General features: G+C 45.0%; 2 protein-coding genes across 2 annotated transcripts; both read right to left on the reverse strand.

Moving 5' to 3' along the window:
• Positions 1-1939: 1939 nt before the first annotated feature.
• On the reverse strand, positions 1940-2878 carry LOC311522688 (olfactory receptor 5AS1-like; the record flags this gene model as incomplete). Its single annotated transcript, XM_084632178.1, has 1 exon — positions 1940-2878. The coding sequence occupies one exon, from the start codon at positions 2876-2878 to the stop codon at positions 1940-1942; it is 939 nt and encodes a 312-aa protein (XP_084488304.1).
• Positions 2879-15408: 12530 nt separating this feature from the next.
• On the reverse strand, positions 15409-16347 carry LOC311522678 (olfactory receptor 5AP2-like; the record flags this gene model as incomplete). Its single annotated transcript, XM_084632168.1, has 1 exon — positions 15409-16347. One exon carries the CDS (start codon positions 16345-16347, stop codon positions 15409-15411), a length of 939 nt encoding a protein of 312 aa, XP_084488294.1.
• Between the last annotated feature and the right edge of the window lie 5307 nt (positions 16348-21654).

The raw sequence follows: 21654 nt of genomic DNA on the forward strand, positions 1-21654 counted from the left end.
ATATTACTGCTGAGAAAGAAATAATGGAGAACGTAACTTGTATTGTCCAGGAGAGGACTGGGGAGCACAGGACAGACATTTTGGGAGGGAAATCGAAGACTGGGGAGTGTCTTGGGGTCCCCCTACAGCATAACCAAGGGTGATGAGAGTCTGAGTGTAACTCAACTATTCCTGGCCAGGTTGCCATTACACGCACATGCCTCGGGTGTGGTTTGCATGCTTGAATGTTGTTTCTGAGTGGCCCAGGTGGAAGCCACTTCAGCAAGGCATTGCACGGTTGCAGGTCAGTGTGACACAGCTGCTGATTACTCTGAGTTGTACCATGGTATGCCACAGCCACTAAACTAGAAATATATCCCAATAACACCAAAGGTGTGGTGCTGACTGACAGACGTGTTCGATTGACTCAGAAATCAGTTACAAATTTAACTTCTCACCCCAGTTGTTATTTCAGGTAAAATCCTTTTCAGATCAGATGCCTTTTCTGACCTGGGTCCAGCCTGTTCTCACCCAGCCCTGTGGTTACAATCCTTTTTTTTTTTCCAGGTGCTTGCAGGTATCTCTGTGGGGTGGGGAGGCCATCTCTTAAGACAGATGAAGACACTCATAGTTTGCCTTCCCCACTTCATATAGAACTTCCCCAAGGTGGGAAACGTTTGTTTGGAATTCCACCCCCATCAGGAACAGTACCAGCTTCAAGATGGAGCTCAGTATCTGGCGACATGGCCACATGTCACTGTAAGACCCCAGTCTCCACTCTTCTTGGGTTGTCTCACAGGTACACAGGAAGGCTTGCAGGTAAACGGAGCCATTTACTGTTCATTGATTCTGAAGCACCTTTAATGGCCTCCACTTAAAATGTCTACATCAGTAATACAAGTTTATGCCTTATTCTCCTAACTCCGGACATAGAAATAATCCATGTAAAGAAATAGGATGAACACACATAGTAGATTAAACCTTTATAATGATATGTTACATGGGACACTTAGCATAAAGCATATTCCAGTGATGTCAAATTCATGAGCATATTTTCATAAAGCATATGGAATGTAATGTCACACATGGCTTTCCCCAGCCCTGGACAGAACGGAGAATTGAACCTAGATCTCCCACCTCACAGGTGAACACCCCAACTCTTGGGCTAAAAATTACAAAGGGAAGGACCTCCACCGCTTCCTACAGTGGCTGCGTTGCGACCGGCACCTAAATCCTCCCCCCGCACACACTTGTTGTTCTGGGACAAAGCTATTAGGAATATTTGTAACACATTTGTGAATTGTTTCAGATCTATTCAAAACGGTATTGTTTCTGAGAATAAATAATTAGTCCAGAAGAAATTCACCCATTTCTAGACACCTTTGCATCCCAATGCTGGAAAATTACTTAAAGAGACATTTGGAGAGGTGACCACTAATAAACTGGAATACAGTCACCTCAGTTTTGTATCATGTTAAAATGACTTCACAGGAGAGACAGCAATCCAGGCCAGCTGATGCTCTGCCCATACATGTTCCATTTCCATCGGTTCTTGTGCTCTCCTCCCCCCTCCCCACCCACACACACCCACATTGTTTTGCCATTTTATTCCTAAATTCGTTGTGAAGGGTTGGGTCATAGAAACCCATTTGGAACCGCCACAAGATGTCCTGAGTCACGAAGTTGAACATCTCGCCCTCTAGGTGGATGCCCCTAGCCATGTTTATAGAAACATTCTCCCTTCTGAACCTGTGAGTCTTCCTCAGGTTTTCTCCACTGATCTCAGTTGGGGCCTGCAGACCTTGTTCTTATAGAAACAAATTAATAATAATAACAATACAATAATGAACAAATGAACAATACTCCCAGGGGCTCTGCAGAATTACTTTGTAATGGGCTGGGAAATTGAATTCACCTATATTCACTCCCCACCACTAAACCAGTACTGAGTTAATCAGATTCAAGAATTGGTTAGCAGTTTATTCACTGCTTTCCTCAGGGCGTCCTTCACCTCCATGTTCCTCAGGCTGTAGATGAGGGGGTTCAACATGGGGATCACCAGCGTGTAAAACACTGAGGTCACTTTGTCTCTTTCCATGGAATAACTGGAGGTTGGACGTAAATACATGAAGAGGAGGGTGCCAAAAAACAGGACCACAGAGGTTAAGTGGAAAGAGCAGGTGGAGAAGACTTTGTGCCAGCACCCGGCAGAGCAGAACTGCAGGATGGTGGAGATGATACAGACATAGGAGAGGAGGACAGTCACAAAGCTGCTCACTGTAATGCAGCTCATGAAAGCAAATGTCACAATCTCATTGATGTGGGTGTCAGAACAGGAGAGCGCCAACAGTGGGAGGATGTCACAGAAGAAATGATTGATGATGTTGGAGCTGCAGAATGACAGCTGAAATGTACAACACGTGTGTATCATTGAATCCACAATCCCCACAGCGTACACCACAGCCATCAGCTTTTTACAAAGCTGCCTGGACATGGTAACCATATAAAGAAGCGGGTTACAGATGGCCACATAATGGTCATACACCATCACAGCCAGCAAGAGGCACTCAACATCTCCAAAAATAATAGAGAGATGCATTTGCACAGCACAGGCAGTGAAAGAATTGTTTTTCCTCTCAGCTAAGAAATTCAGCAGCATCTTAGGGGAAATTATCAAGGAAATGCAGAGGTCACAGAAAGGCAAATTACTGAGGAAAATGTACATGGGGGAGTGAAGTTGGGAATCCATTTTGATTAACAAGATCATCCCCCCGTTCCCCACCAGGGTGATACCATAAATCAGTAGGAACATTGCAAACAGGGGGACCTGCAGCTCCAGACGATCTGTGAGTCCTGAGATAATGAACTCAGTCACCTCTGAGTGATTTCCCTCTTCCATCTCCTCTGAACAGAGATCAGATAGCTACACAGATGTGGGCAGGCGAATGGTGCAGAAAAGCTGTCCCTTCTCTGTAATGAAGTAAGTGAAGATAAATGGAGATCAGTTTCTCAATGGACATCAGTACCCACTCCGGAAAGGGCTTTGTACACAGATCCAGAAGTTCACAGCTGGTCATTCCAGGTGTTTGATAAAATGCAGACACTGTCCAAACAGAATAACACGCAGGTTAATCATGCCCCCCCCCAACACTGCTGTTCACTACTCCAAACAGAAAACTGGGACTTGTAACTCTGCTGGGAGAGAATCAGTCTGAAGGGATTATTCCGTAGCTAAAGAAGGGGTGAGAGTAAAGGAGTGTCAATCTTTCCACCCTATTTCAGCAAGGGGACCTCTATGGCTTGGCATGTTGGTTTGGGGTAAAGTTGCTCACTGTGCTAATTAAGCTGTTTGGCATTTACTGGAGCATGTAAGAAAACCCAGAGTCATCATAGGAAGCCCTGGCTTCAGTGACTAGGTAATTGCCATTTTTTTCCTACCCAGCAGTTCGCTCCTTTAGCTGAAGGGGTCAGAGTTCAGGCTGAGGCTTTTGTTGCTGGAGGTCTGGAATTCAATAGCCGCTGATCCACATGGTGTCTGCATGTTTGTCTGTGTGACTGTAATTCAGGACAATAACACGTACCTGCTTAGAAGAGAGAGAGGGAGAGAGGTGTGCTGGTGTTTCCTCATCGAAAGAAACTGCCATTTAGGAGCATTCAGGAAGTTTTATACTGAGATGTGTGATCTATGGGACATGATTCCTGAAGCAACTGGGAATCCCTGAGCTCAGAGAGACACAACACTGAATTAATGCATTCAGTGAACCAAAGCTACCCTCAATGTAGTTGGTGGCCTGGAGATTAATTTGACCTACTCTTTCTTACTGTGTTATTAAAGGATGCAATTTCTACCAGAGATACAGAGTATGAGGTTTGGGGTATATTTAATCCTGCTGTTTTCAGTGCAAGCTGTGTACTGTGAAGAGCTGATCCACAGAGGTTTTCTGTGTGTGTGTAGACCAAAACCTTTTAGCTAAAAACTTAATATTTTGACTCAGAAGTACCACGGGGGTTCCTCAGGAACCACACACTACCAATCTCTTCCATGGACCAGGCTTCCAGGCTAGACTACATCCACCATGATGCATGATGGTCTCTGCTCTTGCTGAAGTGCCCTGGAACATCACCAGAGTCCCACGGCCATGGTTTAGGGAAGAGAGGAGTTTGGTGTTTTGATGGAAATCTTATAATTTACTGGGAAAAAATAATTTCTTGGAAAAAATAATTGATTCACTGCATCTGAGGGGATAAAGGAAGCAGCCATTGGATTGGGGGATGGCTCCTGACCTAAGATGTTTGGTTAGTGGGACTGCTGAGAGCATGTGGTGACGAAACTTTTCCTTTGAATTTGAATTTAACATCATTTTTTAACTTAGGAAGAAGTTGCATTCTAGATTTATTTTTCTTGAAACCATCTCTGACTTCTATGCCTCCTTATTTGCACTCACTTAAAATCTATCTTTGTAGTAAATAAACTTTTTTTAACGTTTTATCTAATCCAGTTTGTTTAAATAGAAGTGTCTGAGAAGCTAAGTTGCAGGCATGTTAGTGAATCAAATAAATAATGGATAGTGTAGCTTGTATTGTCCAGGAGAGGACTGGGTAGCTCAGGACATACATTTCTGGAGGGAAATCAAAGAGTGGGGAGTGTGCTGGGCTCACCCTGCAGTATAAGCAAGGGTGGTGAGAGTCTGAGTGTATTCCTGGCCAGGTTGCTGTTACACACAGGTGCCTCGGGTGTGATTTCCATGCTTCATGGTTGTTTGTGAGTGGCCAAGGTGGAAGCCACTTCATCAAGGCATTGCAAGGTTACAGGAAGGTGTGACACAGCTGCTGATTAGTCTGAGTTGGACCCTGGTATGTCACAGCCACCAACCTAGAAAATATCCCAGTAAAATAAAAGGTGCGGTGCTGACTGACAGCAGTGTTCAATTGACATGACAGGGTAGGTCCCCCAAGAGATGGGCCCATGCACTGATCCATGGCTGCAGATGCACAAGGACATTGTAGTCATCACCTCTCCACAAGGAGCTCCAAGGCAGGCCCAGTAATGACTGTTCCCTTCTTCACTATGGTTTCAGAAATTATCCCACAAGGGTGTGCAGGCTTGGCTGGCATTATAAGTGCTCCAGGGAATGTTGGTGCCCCCTTCTCCTAAGTGGTGCCAACCTGTGAGGCATTGCAGGGTCAATTGTATTCGGAGGAAAAATTGATGATCCAAGTCAGCTATATTCTTTTGTATAATCTGTGTGGGAGGAGTTACAAAGAATGTATACAAAGTCCTGCTTCCCTGAACACCACTAGAAACAACCAAAACCCAGCAATCTCTGTATCCAAAGTCTGTCACCCCAGTCTGTGCCCAGGAAACACTATATCCCTACTTCCTCTAAGAGTCATGCTCATAATTCCTCCTCCTGGTTTCTGTGCCTCTGGTGACTCACAGGTGCCTGGGGCAGTCCTCACTGAGGCCCAGAAGCATGAACTGGCTGTTATGGAGTGGAAGAGACAAAATCCACCAGCAGCTGGCCCCACTTCCCCAAAATACACAAATTGGAGCAACAATGTCCGCGGTATAATGAGTCCACTGATATTGCTGAATATTTCTTCATGTTTGTGCATCCTCCATACAATTCCTGACAATCAAAAAATGACCACATTGGTCATAAAATTGACTGAAAGAGCTCTGGACATATTCAATAAGATGCGTATTGATGATTCTTCAAACTATGGTAAATTTAAGAAACTGGATTTGAAACTGGTACAGATTACATCTGAAACCTTCAGTGTTAAATTCAGGAGTCTTAAGCGGGGATCTCGATTGAGTAATGTGGCTTATGTAAATGAACTGAGAGATTTGTTCGTTAAGTGGGTAAGGGGAAAAGGCATTAGAAGCTTGGAAGAAATGTGTGATTTGGTTACAGAGAAACAGTTCCTGAATATGTGCAGTGATGATGTAAAACAGTATTTGTGGGACAAAAAGTTGGATGCAATGAGTGGATTGGCTGAGTTTGCAGACTCTTTTGACCCGTCATAAGCTGCAATTAAACATAAACCAGTGCCAGAGGTGTCCAGGGTTTGTGGAAAACAGAATCACCGTTTTACCCCAGGGAAAAAGGAGGCTGGGCATTCACCTCCCTATTCCCCTGTTACTCCTCCCAAATCTCCTGTACGCGCAGAGGAGCCCAAGAGGTGCTCAGATTGTAAGTCCACTGAGCACCTGAGGAATAAATGTCGTTTGCTGAGTGGGAACAGGCAGCAGGTAACACATGAAGCAGCTGCTTCTCAGAGCCAGGCTGCTGCCTCTTTCCACACAGGATTTGTAAAGGTGGCTTCTATATAACCAAGCAGTGAGCATATACATGCTGTTAAACTGAATGGAAAGTACTCCTGGGATTAAGGGGCATGGGTGCAGAGTTTTCTGTGGTCAGGAGGGACCTGATCCAGGAGAAGGATTTGTTTCCTTGGAAAATGGCAGAACCAGAGAGGAGCCCAGGGAGGGAAGTCCAGATGGAAGCTGAGGGCGGATCGGAGAGTCTGCCCACCTCTTGAAGGGAGACTGTGCACCCTCCATACAATTCCTAACAATGAAAAGATGACCACATTGGTCACAAAATTGACTGAAAGAGCTCTGGACATATTCATTAAGATTCCTATTGATGATTCTTATTGATGATGCTTCAAACTATGGTAAATTTAAGGAACTGGTTTTGAAACAGTTTCATATGACACATGAAACCTACAGGGTTAAATTCAGGAGTCTTAAGTGGGGATCTGGATTGAGTAATATGGCTTATGTAAATGAAATGAGAGATTTGTTAGATAAGTGGGTGACGGGGAAAAGGCATTACAAGCTTGGAAGAAATGTGTGATTTGGTTCCTCAGGAACAATTCCTGAATATGTGCAGTGATGATGTAAAACAGTATTTGTGGCATGCTATGGAAAGAAGGGGCAGACATCCCAAGGCATCGCTCTCTCTCTCTGCCCATTGATTCAGTGCACCTGAAAGGAGAAAGGAAGCAGCCATAGGACTGGGGGAGGGGTTCTGACCTAAGAAGTTTGGTCAGTAAGACTGCTGAAAGCATGTCGTGAGGAAACTTTTGCTTTGAATTTCATATCATTTGTTAACTTAGCCCCAAGTTGCATTCTAGCTTAATTTTTCTTGAAACCACTTCTGACTTCTATGACTCCTTATTTTCACTCACTGAAAATCTATCTTTGTGGTCAATAAACTTTGGTTTTTTGTTTGATCAAATCCAGTGTGTTTAAATAGAAGTGTCTGAGAAGCTAAGTGGCAGGCACATTAGTGCTATTAAAGAAAGATCTGCAGAAGATGCTGCAAAATATCTCCGAGCATCCCAGCTCTGTCCCGATTATTCTTCTCTTAATTTTATTTATTTCCTATTGTTTATAATCCGTGAAACAGACTTTAGGAATAAAACAGCAAAGTAACGTCTTGGGGGGCGGGGGGGCAGGATAGGACAAGAACCGATGGATTTCAATTGCAGAAAGGGCGGTTTAGGTTGGACATTAGGAAAAACATCCCAACAGTGAGGGTGGCTAAGCACTGGAATAACTTGCCTAGGAAGGTTGTGGAACCTCCCCCATTGGAGATTTTTAAGAGCATTTTAGACAAACACCTGTTAGGGATGGTCTAGGTAATACATAGTGCTGACATGAGTACATGGGAGGGGAATAGATGACTTCTCGAGGTCCCTTCCTGTCCTATGATTCTATGATCTTACAAGCAGCCCTGCACTGGGAGGAGGGGGTCACCAGAGTGAGCTGTGGGCAGGGAAAGGGAAGTGTACCTGCTTCCACTTGACATTCAGCTCCACTGTACCCCCCAACACATGCTCACACATAGTGCCCAGTAAACACACACACAGAGTGTGCACTACACACAACACACACAATGCCCACTTCATACAACACACACAGTTACAACTCTTCTCCAAAGACACACACACAGCCTGACCGTGAGCTCAATCAGAATGCAGAATAATCTTGACTGGGAAGCTAGGACAGCTGCAATATTTCCAACTTGCCTGAGCAAAAAGAACTGAAGAGGATACTGCTGAAATAGCAGGGAGATAAGACTAGATTTTCCAACTGGTCTTTTCCATTGGCCGCTTCTCTGAGGCCTGGTTTATGCTTAAAAATTTGATGAACAGAGCTCTGTCGCACAGGGTGGTGAAATTTTTCTCACGCTGTCCGAGGCAGTTAGCTTGTACTGACCCTCAGTGTCAGTCTTCCATTGACCTAGCTACTGCCTCTCGGAGACATGGATTAACTATATCGAAGGAAAAACCCTTCCATCAATGTGGAAAGCATCTACACTGTGGAACTGCTGCACACCATAGCTGAATCGATGTAATGGCCTTAGTATAGACATTCCCTGAATCGATGGGGGAGTTTTCCCCCTTCCTCTTAAAGCTATTTTTCTCTCCTTTTCCAATCACTCTTCTCCCTCCTTTATAAAACTCTTTCCTTCTTTTCTTTCGTAAATATGTTCAGAAAAGTTGACATTTCTCCTCTTAGAATAATTCCTTAGTTTCCCTCCCATAAAGGGCTCACTCTCATTTCAATTAATGGCTGAAATGCTCTGACTCCGTACGATGACTCCGTGGTACCTCTTTGTATTCCCTCCCTTCACTTACAATGAGTTGAGGACGGAAGCAGTACTTGCTCAGAACCCTGAAATCAGAACCATAAAATCAGAGTTGAATCTATCCCTGTTTGCAAACCACACCAACGTTTTCCTTAGTACCTCTGGAGCTGCTTCCTGGGATGACTTTGTGATTTGCTCCCCGGAGCATCTTTGCTCCCAGGACAAAAAGTGTGCTGTGCAATTAATGTTGTTGCTGTGTCTTTCCTTCTGGAAATGGAACACACAGGGATAGCGAATCACCTGGTCTCGATTGCTATCTCTCCCGTGAGGCCTTTTCAATATTATATGAAACTGAGGTGACTGTATTCCCCTTCATGTGTTGTTCATTGGTGGTTAGCACTGAAGATCTCTGCAGCATCTCTGCAGCTGCTTCAACAAAGTATCTTCAAGCATGTCACCCCCGTCCCTCCCTCCTGTCATCTGGTGTGCTGTTTTCCCTGCCAGCTTGGGCCTCCAGAACCCTGCCTTTTAGAGCCAGACACGCTAGCCTGCTGCAACACAGACCAAGGGTCTGGGACACACCCCCAAAACTGCAGATCTAGACTGAAACCAGCTCAGCAGGATACCTGTCTCCAGCACGCAGACACCCAGCTCCCAAAGGGATCTAAACCCCAAATAAATCCATTTTACTATGTATAAAGCTGTTTAATGGTTCTTTAATTAGTTATCCACAGTAGAACAACTTTGAAAGGAGAGATTGAGAGAAACCCAGACTGGAATAGCACACCACTCAGGGGCTGGGATGTTTTTTGGAAATGCAGGAAACCCAAGTGTGTCAGGTTCAGTCACAGAGACCCCCTTTGGGACTGTCAGCTGATGGGCTCTAATCACCTGTGAGCCCATTTTCCCTGCCATTCTCAGCCTCCAGAATCCTGCCTTGTTGAGCCAGACACACCGGTCTGCTGCAACACAGACCCCAGGTCCGGGTCACGCTCCCAAAGCTACAGATCTAGATTGAAAAAAACCTCAGTAGGATACGTGTCTTTAGCACACCGATACCCAGATCTCAATGGGCTCTACACTCCAAATAAATCCATTTTACCTTGTATAAAGCTTATACAGGGTAAAATGATACATGTTTGCCCCCTATATCACTTCAAGAAAGATATGCACAGCTGTTTGCCCCCCAGATAAAAATTACTCACACTGAGTTTATAAATAAAAGTGATTTTATTAAGTACAAAAAGTAGGATTTACGTGATTTTAAGTTGTAACAGATAGAACAAAGTAAATCACAAAGTAAAATGCACAAGGTTAAGCTTAATAGAGTCAGAAATGAGTTACAAATGTTAACTTCTCACCCTAGTTGTTATTTAAGGTAAAATCCTTCTCAGACCAGATGCCTTTTCTTACCTGGGTCTAGCATGTTCTCACCCACCCCTGTGGTTACAGTCCTTATGTTTCCTGGTGCTTGCAGGTATCACTGTGAGGATACCTTAAGCTAGCTGAAGACACTCATTGTTTGCTTCCCCACTTTACACGAAGCTTCCTCAAGATGGGAAAACTTTGTTTGGAATTCCACCCCCCTCAGAAAAAGAACCAGCTTCACATGGAGCTCAGTATCTGGTGACATGGTCACATGAAACTGTAAGACCCCAATCTCCATTCTTCCTGGTTTGTCCCAGACGTACAGAGAAAGGCCTGCAGGTGAACAAAGCCATTCACAGTTTATTGATTCTGAAGCACCTTTAAAGGCTTCCACTTAATATGTCTAAATCAGTAATACAAGTTAATATCCTATTCTCCTAATTCCAGACATAAAAATAATCCATGTAAACAAATAGGATGAACACACTTAGTAGATTGTAGGCTTTATAATGACATGTTACAAGGGGCACTTAGCATAAAGCATATTCCAGTGATGTCATATTCATATGCATATTTTCATAAAGCGTATGGAGTGCAATGTCACAGACAGCTTTGCCCAGCACTGGACAGAAGCGGGAATTGAACCTGGATCTCCCACCTCACAGGTGAACACCCCAACTCTTGAGATAAAAATTCCAAAGGGAAGGCCCACCACTGCCTCCTGCAGTGGCTGCATTCTGACCAGCATCTAAATCCTCCCCCCGCACACACAGTTTTGGGACAAAGCTATTAGGCGTATTTGTAACACATTTGTGAAGAGTTTCAGGTCAATTCAAATGTTATTATTTTTGACAATAAATGATTAATCCAGAAGAAATTCACGCATTTCTAGTCACTTTTTGTGTCCCAACGCTGTGAAATTACTTAAAGAGACATTTGAAGAGGTAACCAACAAATAAAGTGGAATACAGTCACCTCAGTTTTGTATCATATTAAAATGACCTCCGGGAGAGACAGTGATCCAGGCCAGCTGATTTTCTGGCCCTCTGTGTTCCATTTCCAGAAGGAAAGACACGGCAACAACATTAAGTGCATGTGCTGTGCACACCTGTTGTCCTGGGAGCAAAGATAGTCCAGGGAGAAAATCTCAAAGTCATCAAAGTCAAATTTAACCTCTTCTGGCGAAGGAAGCAGCTCCAGAGGTATTAAGGGTAACGTCGGTGCGGTTAGCAAACAGGGAAAGATTCGACTGTATGTCTGATTTTAGGGTTCTAATCAGGTACTGCTTCTGTCCTTCTCAACTCATTGTAAGTGCAGGGAGAAAAAAGACAGAGGTACCACCAAGTCATGGGCAAAGAAGTCAGTTTCAGAGCATTTCAGCCTTTAATGTAAATGACATTCATGGCAGGGGAAGGAAGGAACGATGCTGAGAGTAAAAATTTCTGAACATATTTACCTATCAAAAGAAGGAAAGAGCTTTACCAAGGGTGGGAGAAGAATGATGGAAAAGGAGAGAAAAATCGCTTTAATAGGAAGGGGAAAACTCCCCCATTGATTCAGGGAGCGTCTATACTAAGACCGTTACATTGACTCAGCTATGGTGTGCAGCAGCCCCGTAGTGTAGATGCTTTCCACGTTGATGGAAGGGTTTTTCCTCCGATGTAGTTAATCCTTGTCTCCGAGAGACAACAGCTAGGTCAATGGAAGAATTACACTGAGGGTCAGTAGAAGCTAACTGCCTCGCACAGGATGTGAAAAGTTTCCCTGCCCAGTGTGATGGAGCTCTGTTGATCTATTTTTTAAGCATAAACCAGGCCTCAGAGAAGCTGCCGATGGAAAAGACCAGTTGGGAAATCTAGTCCTATCTCCCGGCCAGGGCAGCAGAATCCCCTTCGGTTCTTTTTGTTCAGGCTAGCTGGAAATATTGCAGCTGTCCCAGCTTCCCCGTAGAGATTATTCTGCATTCTGACTGAGCTCAGTGTCAGGCTGCGTGTGTGTTTGCTGTGCAGTTAGTACTGTGTGTGTTGTATGCAGTGGACACTGTGTGTTGTACGTATTTGAACTCTGTGTGTGTAGTGGGCATTGTGTGTGTCTGTTGTGCCCCTTCTGTGGGTGTGTGTATTTGGTGTGCATTGGGCACTCTGTGTGCGTGTGTGGTGGGGATACAGTGGAGCTGAATATCAAGTGTGGACAGGTGTGTGTCCCTTGCCCTGCCCACTGCTCAGGCTGGCGTCCCCCCTCTTCCCAGTGCAGGGCTCCTTCTGCGATCATAGAATCATAGGACTGGAAGGGACCTCGAGAGGTCATCTATTCCCCTCCCCTGCACTCACAGCACAACTGAGTATTATCTAGACCATCCCTGACAGGTGTTTCTCTAGCCTGCTCTTAAAAATCTCCAATGGTGGAGATTCCACAACCTTCCCGGTCAAGTTATTCCAGTGCACAGCCACCCTCACTGTTGGGGTGTTTTTCCTAATGTCCAACCTAAACCACCCTGCTGCGATTGAAGTCCATTGGCTCTTGTGCTATCCTCCCACTGCCCTCCACACACACACACACACACTTTTGCAATTTTATTCCTAATTTTATTCCTAAAACTCTTTGTAACTGGTTGGGTCACAGAAACCCCTTTGGAACTTCCACCTGATGTCCTGAGATGTGAAGGTGAACATTTCACCCTCGGGGTGAATGCCCCTAGCCACCAGCTTATAAAATCAATCTTTCTCTCTGGCCCTGTGATGCTTCCCATGTTTTTCCCACTGATCTCAGTTGGGGCCTGCAGACCTTGTTCTTATAGAAACAAATTAATAATAATAAAAAATACAGTAAAGAACAATACTCCCACGGGCTCTACGAAATTACTTCATAATGGGCTGGGAATTGAATTCACCTATTTCCTACTTTCGATAGGTAAATATGTTCAGAAAAGTTGAAATTTCTCCTCTCAGAATAATTCCTTCCTTCCCCTCCCATGAATGGCTCACTCTCATTTCAATTAAAGGCTGAAGTGTTCTGAAATTGGCTTATTTGCTCATGACTTGGTGTTACCTCTTTGTTTTCCCACCCTTCACTTACAATGAGTTGAGGATGGAAGCAGTATCTTCTCAGAACCCTAAAATCAGAACCGTGAAATCAGAGCTGAATCTTTCCCTGTTTGCTAACGACACCAACGTTACCCTTAATACTTCTGGAGCTGCTTCCTGGGATGACTTTGAGATTTGATCCCTGGATCATCTTTGCTCCCAGGACAACAAGTTGCCATGTCCTTCCTTGTGGAAATGGAACACAGAGGGCCAGAGAATCAGCTGGTCTCGATCTCTGTCTCTCCCATGAGGCCTTTTGAATATAATATGAAACTGAGGTTACTGTACTCCCCTTCATTTCTTGGTCACTGGTGGTTAACACTGAAGATCTCTGCAGCATCTCCACAGATGTTGCAAGAAAGTCTCCAAGCATGCCAGCCCCCTCCCTCCCTCCTGTCATCTCATGTGCTGTTTTCCCTGCCAGCCTGGGCCTCCAGAACCCTGCCTTGTTGAGCCAGACATGCTAGCCAGCTGCAACACAGACCAAGGGTCCGGGCCACACCCCCAAAACTGCATATGTAGACTGAAACCAGCTCAGCAGGATACCTGTCAACAGCAGGCAGACAACCAGCTCTCAAATGGCTCTAAACCCCAAATAAATCCATTTTACTCTGCATAAAGCTTATACAGGGTAAATAATATATTTGCCCCCTGTATCACTGTAAGAAAGATATGCACAGCTGTTTGCCCACAAGGTAACAATTATTCACACTGAGTTTATAAATAAACAATAGTGATTTTATTAAGTATAAAAAGTCAGATTTAAGTGGGTTTAAGTCGTAACAGATAGAACAAAGTAAATCACAAAGTAAAACAAGCAAGGCTAAGCTTAATACATTCAGAAATCAGTTAACTTCTCACCCCAGATGTTATTTCAGATAAAGATGCCTTTTCTGACCTAGGTCCAGCCTGCTCTCACCCACCCCTGTGGTTACAGTCCTTATGTTTCTAGGTGATTGCAGGTATTCTTGTGGGGTGGGAAGGCCATCTCTTAAACCAGCTGAAAACACTCATTGTTTGCTTCCCCATTTTATATAGAACTTCCCCAAGATGAGAAACCCTTGTTTGGAATTCCACCCCACTCAGGAAAAGTACCAGCTTCAAGATGGAGCTCAGTACCTGGTGACATGGTCACTTGTCATTGTAAGACCCCAATCCCCATTCTTCCTGGATTATCCCACAGGTACACAGGAAGGCTTGTAGGTAAAAAGAGCCATTTACAGTTCATTGATTCTGAAGCACCTTTAATGGCCTCCACTTAATATGTCTAAATCAGTAATACAAGTTAATATCTTATTCTCCTAATTCCAGACGTAAAAATAATACATGTAAACAAATAGGATGAACACACTTAGTAGATTATAAAATTTATAATGATATGTTACATGGGGCACTTAGAATGAAGCATATTCCAGTTTTGTCTTTTTGAGAAGCATATTTTCATAAAGCATATGGAGTGCAATGTCACACAGAGCTTTGCCCAGCACTGGAGAGAAGGGGGAATTGAACCCAGATCTCCCACCTCACAGGTGAACACCCCAACTATTGGGGTGAAAATTACAAAGGGAAGGACCACCAGTGCCTCCTACAGTGGCTGTGCTGCGACCTTTATGAAAATCCTCCCCCCCACACACACATTGTTTTGGGACAAAGCCATTCAGCGTATTTGTAACACATTTGTGAAGAGTTTCAGGTCAATCCAAACAGTATTGTTTTTGACAATAAATGATTAGTCCAGAAGAAATTCATTGATTCTAGCTATCATAGAATATCAGGGTTGGAAGGGACCTCAGAATGTCATCACGTCCAAACCGCAGCTTAAAGCAGGACCAATCCCCAATTTTTGCCCCAGTCCCTAAATGCCCCCCTCAAGGATTGAACTCACAACCCGGGGTTTACTAGGTCAATGCTCAAACCACTGAGCTATCCTCCCCCTGCACGTGCACGCACACACATGCTCACACACTCTCTCTCGCTCTCTCCCCCATCTCTCTCTCTTACTTTTGCAATTTTATTCCTAATTTTATTCCTAAACTTTCTGTGATGGGTTGGGTCACAGAAGCCCCTCTCGAACAGCCACCCAATGTCCTGAGACATAAAGTTGAACTTTTCACACTCTAGGTGGGTGTCCCTAGCCACCAGCCCCTAGCTCATAAAATCATTCTCTCTCTTTGGCTCTGTTATGCTTCCCATGTTTCATCCACTGATCTCAGTTGGGGCCAGCAGACCTTGTTGGGATACAAACAAAGTAATAACAAGACAATAATGAACAATACTCCCATGGGCTCTGCGAAATTTCTTAGTAATGGACTGGGAATTGAATTCACATGTTTCCACTCCCCACCACGAAACCAATACAGCGTTAAACAGATTCAAGAATTGGTTAGGAGTTTCTTCATTGAGTTCCTCAGGGCATCCTTCACCTCTGTGTTCCTCAGGCTGTAGATGAAGGGGTTCAACATGGGGATCATCAGCGTGTAAAACACTGAGGTCACTTTGTCTCTGTCCATGGAATAGCTGGAGGTGGGACGCAAATACATGAAGAGGAAGGTGCCAAAAAGCAGGACCACAGCAGTTAAGTGGAAAGAGCAGGTGGAGAAGGCTTTGTGCCGGCCCTCAGCAGAGCGGATCTGCAGGATGGTGGAGATGATACAGACATAGGAGAGGAGGACAGTCACAAAGCTGCTCCCTGTAATGCAGCTCATGAAAGCAAATGTCACAATCTCATTGATGCGGGTGTCAGAGCAGGAGAGCGCCAACAGTGGGGGGGTGTCACAGAAGAAATGATTGATGATGTTGGAGCTGCAGAATGACAGCCGAAACGTAACACATGTGTGTATCATTGAATCCACCACCCCCACAGCATACACCCCAGCCACTAGCTGTTTACAAAGGTGCCTAGACATGGTGACTGTATAGAGCAGCGGGTTACAGATGGCCACATAACGGTCATACGCCATCACAGCCAGCAAGAGGCACTCAACATCTGAAAAAGCGATAGAGAGAAACATTTGCACAGCGCAGGTAGTGTACGAAATGCTTTTCCTCTTGGCTAAGAAATTCAGCAACATGTGAGGGGAAATTATCAAGGAAACGCAGAGGTCACAGAAAGACAAATTACTGAGGAAAAAGTACATGGGGGTGTGGAGTTGGGGATCAATTGATATTAACGAGATCATCCCCCCATTCCCTAGCAGGGTGATACCATAAATCAGTAGGAACACTGCAAACAGAGGAACCTGCAGCTCCGGACGATCTGTCAGTCCTGAGAGAATGAACTCAGTCACCTCCGAGTGATTTCCCTCTTCCATCTCCTCCGCACAGAGATCAGGCTGCTACAGAGATGTGGGCAGGTGGATGGTGCAGAAAACCTGTCCCTTCTCTGTAATGAAGTAAGTGAAGATAAATGGAGATCAGTTTCTCAATGGTCATCAGTACCCGCTGGTACTGATCACAGCTGGTCATACCAGGTGTTCGATAAAATGCACATGCTGTGCAAATACAATGACACGCAGGTTAATCATGCCCCCCGCACAAACACTCCTGTTCACGACTCCGAGCAACAAGTAGTGACTTGTGACTCTGCTGTGAGAGAACCAGGGCGAAAATCATCTCTGTCTGAAGAGATTATTTGTTAGCTGAACAAGGGGTGAGAGTAAAGGAGTGTCAATCTTTCCACCCTCTTTGAGCAAGGGGAGCTCTATGGCTTGGCTTCTCTGTTTGGGGTAAAGTTGCTCATTGTGCTAATTAAGCTTTTTAGCATTTACTTGAGCCTGTATGAAAACCCAGAGACATAATGGGAAGCCCTGGCTTCAAAGACTATGTAATTGCCTCTTTTTTCAAGCCCAGCAGGTCATTCTTTAGATGAAGGGGTAGGAGTTGGGGCTGAGTCTTTTAGTGCTGCAGGTCTGGAATTTAATACCTGTTGATCACCATGGTGTCTGCGTGTGGACGTGTGTGACTGTAATTCAGGACCAGAGCACGTGCCTGCTGAGAAGAGAGAGAGAGATGTGGTGGTGTTTCCCCATTGACAAAATCTGCAAGTTTGGAGCATTTGGGAAGTTTTATACAGAGATTTGTGATCTGTGGGACATGATTCCTTAAGCAACTGGGAATAACTGAGCTCAGATAGCCATAAAACCTAATTAATGCATTCAGTGACCTAAAGCCACCCTCAGTGTAATTGGTGCCCTGGGGATTAATTCAACCTACTCTTTCTCACTGTGTTATTAAATGATGCAATTTCTACCACAGTTACAGAGTATGAGATTTGGGGTATATTTCATCCTGCTGTTTTCAGTGACAGCTGGGTACTGCGTAGAGCTGATCCACAAGTTTGGGGGTTTTTTTGTTTTTTTTTGTAGAGACCAAATTTTTTTTTTCTAAAACTGAACATTTCAGCCTGGAAATACCATGGGGGTGCCTCAGATACCACACACCACCAATCTCTTCCATGGGCCAGGCTTCCAGGCTGGACTACATCCCCCATGATGCATGATGTTCTCTTCTCTTGCTGATCTTCCCTGGAACATCACCAGAGTCCCACAGCCATGGTTCAGGGAGGAGGAGAGTTTGGCATGTTGCTGGAAATCTTATAATTTTCAGGGAAAAGATAATTTCATGGAAAAAAGAGTTGAATGGAAAATCTAATTTCCCATCGAAAAAACTTCTCAAGAAAAGACTATTCTCTGTAAGTGCCCAATCAGGAAATAGTTAAGATAACAATGAACTTTGAGAGACACCAATCCACATCTGAGCTTTCCTGGGAATGTGGCATCAGCCTGTAAGGAACTGAGTCATGCATGGACATGTGACTCCAAAACTCCATCTGGAGCTGGATTCTCCCTAGGAGAGGGGAGGGGATTTCCACACACAAGAGAGACTGTATAAGCCTTTGGGGAAACCCCTCCATTTTGTCTTCAGCTGTCACAGAAGGTAGTCTTTCTACCCCAAGGAGATGCCTGAAAGAAACTGGAACAAGGGACAGTAACTACAGGGGTGTGATTGATTGCTGGACCCAGACTAGGAGGAAGTGTAGTCTGTAAAAGAGGCTTATTGCAACATCTCTGAGGGTGAGATTTACCTGCATTTAGTTTTTTATTGTATTAGGTTTAGACTTATGTGTTTTATTTTATTTTGTTTGGTAATTCATTTTGTTCTGTCTGTTATTACTTGGAACAACTTAAATCCTACTTTTTTGTATTTAATAAAATCACTTTTTACTTATTAATTAACCCTGAGTATGTATGAATAGCTGGTGGGGGGGGGGAAGGGGACAAACAGCAGAGTGTGTCTCTCTATCAGTGTTATAAAGGCAGTTTATGAGTTTACCGTGTATAAGCTTTGTACAGAGTAAAACAGATTTATTTGGGGTTTGGACCCCATTGGGAGCTGGGTATCTGAGTGCTGGAGACAGGAGCACTTCTTAAGTTGTTTTCAGTGAAGCCTGCAGCTTGTGGGGGACGTGGTTGAGACTTGGATCTGGGTTTGCAGCAGGCAAGTGTGTTTGGCTCAAACAAGATAAGGTAGTTAAGTCCCAAGCTGTCAGGGAAAACAGGCTCAGGGGGAGACTCAGCACATCAGGTGGCAGTCCCAAAGGGGTTTCTGAGACCCAACACCTCACAGTGGTGTAGTCAAGCAGGATCTGTGCACAACTGATTCCTTTGATACACTGGTTGTGATTTTGCATTAGTTTTGGGTGTGGTGGGTGGAGAACAGACAAAGTGGTTACTGGTTTGTTATTTATTTCGGGTAAGGGAAATAGGGACAGAAAAAGAAGCAAAATAAGTAAGAGTGAAGATCAAAAGAAGCTAAAACTGCAGAAGTTGCAGACTGCCCAGAAAGCCTGGACACTGGGCAATGGGAAAGTCTCTGTTAACTAAGAGGCCCCTGAGCTGAGTGCATCTCAGTTTCAGTGAACTGCAGAGGCGGTGTGGCCCAGCACAAGAAAGCAGAATAATGACTACCAGTGCGGCAGCTGCTAAGGTAGAGCTGGCCAGACTGGAAGCAGAAGAGAAGGCAAAGGACATGGAGTTTCAATTGAAGCTCAAAGAGGGAGAGGCAGCCAGGGAAGAAGCTGCCCACAAAAGGGCTAGGGAAGCAGAGGCAGCCAGGGACAAATGAGCCCTGGAGTTAAGAGGCCCAGATTGAGGCCCAGAAGCATGAACTGGCTGTTATTGAGTGGAAGAGATAAAACCCACCAGCATCAGGCCCCACTTCCCCAAAATACACAAATGGGAGCAACAATGTCCACGGTATGATGAGTCCAGTGATACTGCCGAATATTTCATCACGTTTGTGCATCCTCCATACAATTCCTGACAATCAAAAAATGACCACATTGGTCGTAAAATTGACTGGAAGAGCTCTGGACATATTCAATAAGATGGGTATTGATAATGCTTCAAACTGTGGTAAATTTAAGAAACAGGTTTTGTGGGACAAAAAGTTGGATGCAGTGGGTGGATTGGCTGAGTTTGCTGACTTTTTTGAACTGTCGCAAGCTGCAACTAAACAGAAACCAGTGGCAGAGGGACACAGGGTTGGGGGAAGCAGAATTACTGTTTTATCTCAGGGAAAGTGGAGGCTGAGCGTTCACCTCCCCATTCCCCTGTTACTCGTCCCAAGTCTCCTGTACACGCAGAGGAGCCCAAGAGGTGCTCAGATTGTGAGTCCACTGAGCACCTGAGGAAGAAATGTCCTTTGCTGAGTAGGAACAGTCAGCAGGTAACAGGTGAAGCTGCTGCTTCTCAGACCAGGCTGCTGCCTCTTTCCACACAGGATTTGTTAAGGTGGCTTCTACCCAACCAAGCTGTGAGCACATGCATGCTGTTAAACTGAATGGAAAAGTTCTCCTAGGATTGAGGGACATGGGTGCAGAGATTTCTGTGGTCAGGAGAGACCTGATCCAGGAGAAGGATCTGTTGCCATGGAAAATGGCAGAATTAGAACTGGTGGGAGGTTAGAAAGTCCTTGCCCCTTTAGCTAAGGTACACATGGAAACTGGTGATTTGCAGGCTGAGCTGACTGTTGCTACAGTGGCTCACAATCTTGCACTGTTTCGACTGGGGAATCATTTCTTTGATGTGGCGGAATCTGCCCCAGGCTTGGTTAACAGCAAGAAGGAATCTTGTGCTCAAAGCCCCAGGGCAGGGTGTGTGTGTGAAGTCACTTGGGCTAGTCGGGGAATAGGAGAGAGTCTCTTAAATTCCTCTGTAGCAGTGAAGCATGCAGCTTTAGGGGCAGGAATGTCTGTAATCAGTTCCTGAAGCTCCCGGGCTCAAGGCAAGTCCCTGTGGGAGGGTCTGGACAAAGCCAGCTCCTGTCCTGTGATCATCTGCCTGGGGGAGGGGAATATTCCACCTGTATCAAGGAGGCCGTCCCAGCTGCTGACTGCTAGGAAGTTGCAGGTCGGCAGGGGACAGGCCCTGCTCTGGGGAGCACAGAAACATGTACCCCAAAGGTGGAAGTTGAAGTCCTGGTAACCGCTGTGGTGGGAACAGACCCCAGGGACTCTGTAGCTGGAAGCAAGCCCAACCTGAGGGAAAGAGCGGGATTTTGCTAGCCAGGGAAGGGTCTGTCATAGCTGGTAGCTGTGAGCCCACAGCTGGACCAGAGTAACCCTCCCTCTTGGGGGACGCAGGAGTGTCTGACCCCAAGGAGAGCCCAGAGAAGGAAGTCCAGATAGAAGGTGAGGGGGTGATCAGAGAGGCGCCCACCCAGCTTACCTGTTAGTAATTGAAGGGATCTTACCCATCCAAAGCGCTCAAAGCACACAAAGAATGTTATTCCTGATATCCTTATAAAAAATAACACAGTCTCTTCAAGGCTGGTGGGAGAAAAACTCTGCACTTGGAAAGTTTCAAAAGAGGGAGGGGCCAAGGGCAGGCATGGTTGCAGTGCCCCCTTTCCTTGCCAAAGCCTCAAACACATGCCTAAATTAAAAGCGAGGCAGAAGAATCTGCATCAGAGCACCTACCAGGGTACACAAAGGAATTGGGAAGTGCAATAGACACTAAACAAGCTACATTGTGTGTACAAAGCCTGTCTGCTGAAGATTTTCTGTTAATCTTGTGACTTTTCCTACTTTATCTATTGGTCAAGACAAAGTAGATAATACTTGTGATAAACCCTTGAAAGATGTGGGACACAACTGTTTTGTGGAAAAAACTTTTGTTCATGCTAGCGATGATGACAAGACAGTCCCCAAAGCATGTCACTTTTTGGCTTATACTGTAAAGAGGCTGGAAGCTTGGCATAGCATCAAAAGCATAACAGGCCTACGCTGCTGTATGGAAGGGGAAACTGAGGCACACTGCCTCAAGGCATTGGTGGATAAATGCCAAGACACCTACACTTTAACAGATATTGCTGTCTACCTTCAATTAGCAATACTACACCCCATCCTCTTTTGAGACATCCGGGGACCAAGAACCCCAAACCTTGCTAGAAAACCTATGAATGACATCATACGTTTTAAAGGTACTAAAAAGGGGTGTGAACAGAAACAAACAGGGATTTTACATGCACTGCCTCCACCATGGACAGTGTCCAAGCCTCTGGCAGTGTGTTCAGGAGGAGGATGTGACGTTGCACCCCATAATGCTTTCTAGAAATAT

Source organism: Lepidochelys olivacea (genome assembly GCF_965140295.1).
Source record: "Lepidochelys olivacea isolate rLepOli2 genome assembly, chromosome: 6".
In the NCBI taxonomy this organism is placed as follows: domain Eukaryota; kingdom Metazoa; phylum Chordata; order Testudines; family Cheloniidae; genus Lepidochelys; species Lepidochelys olivacea.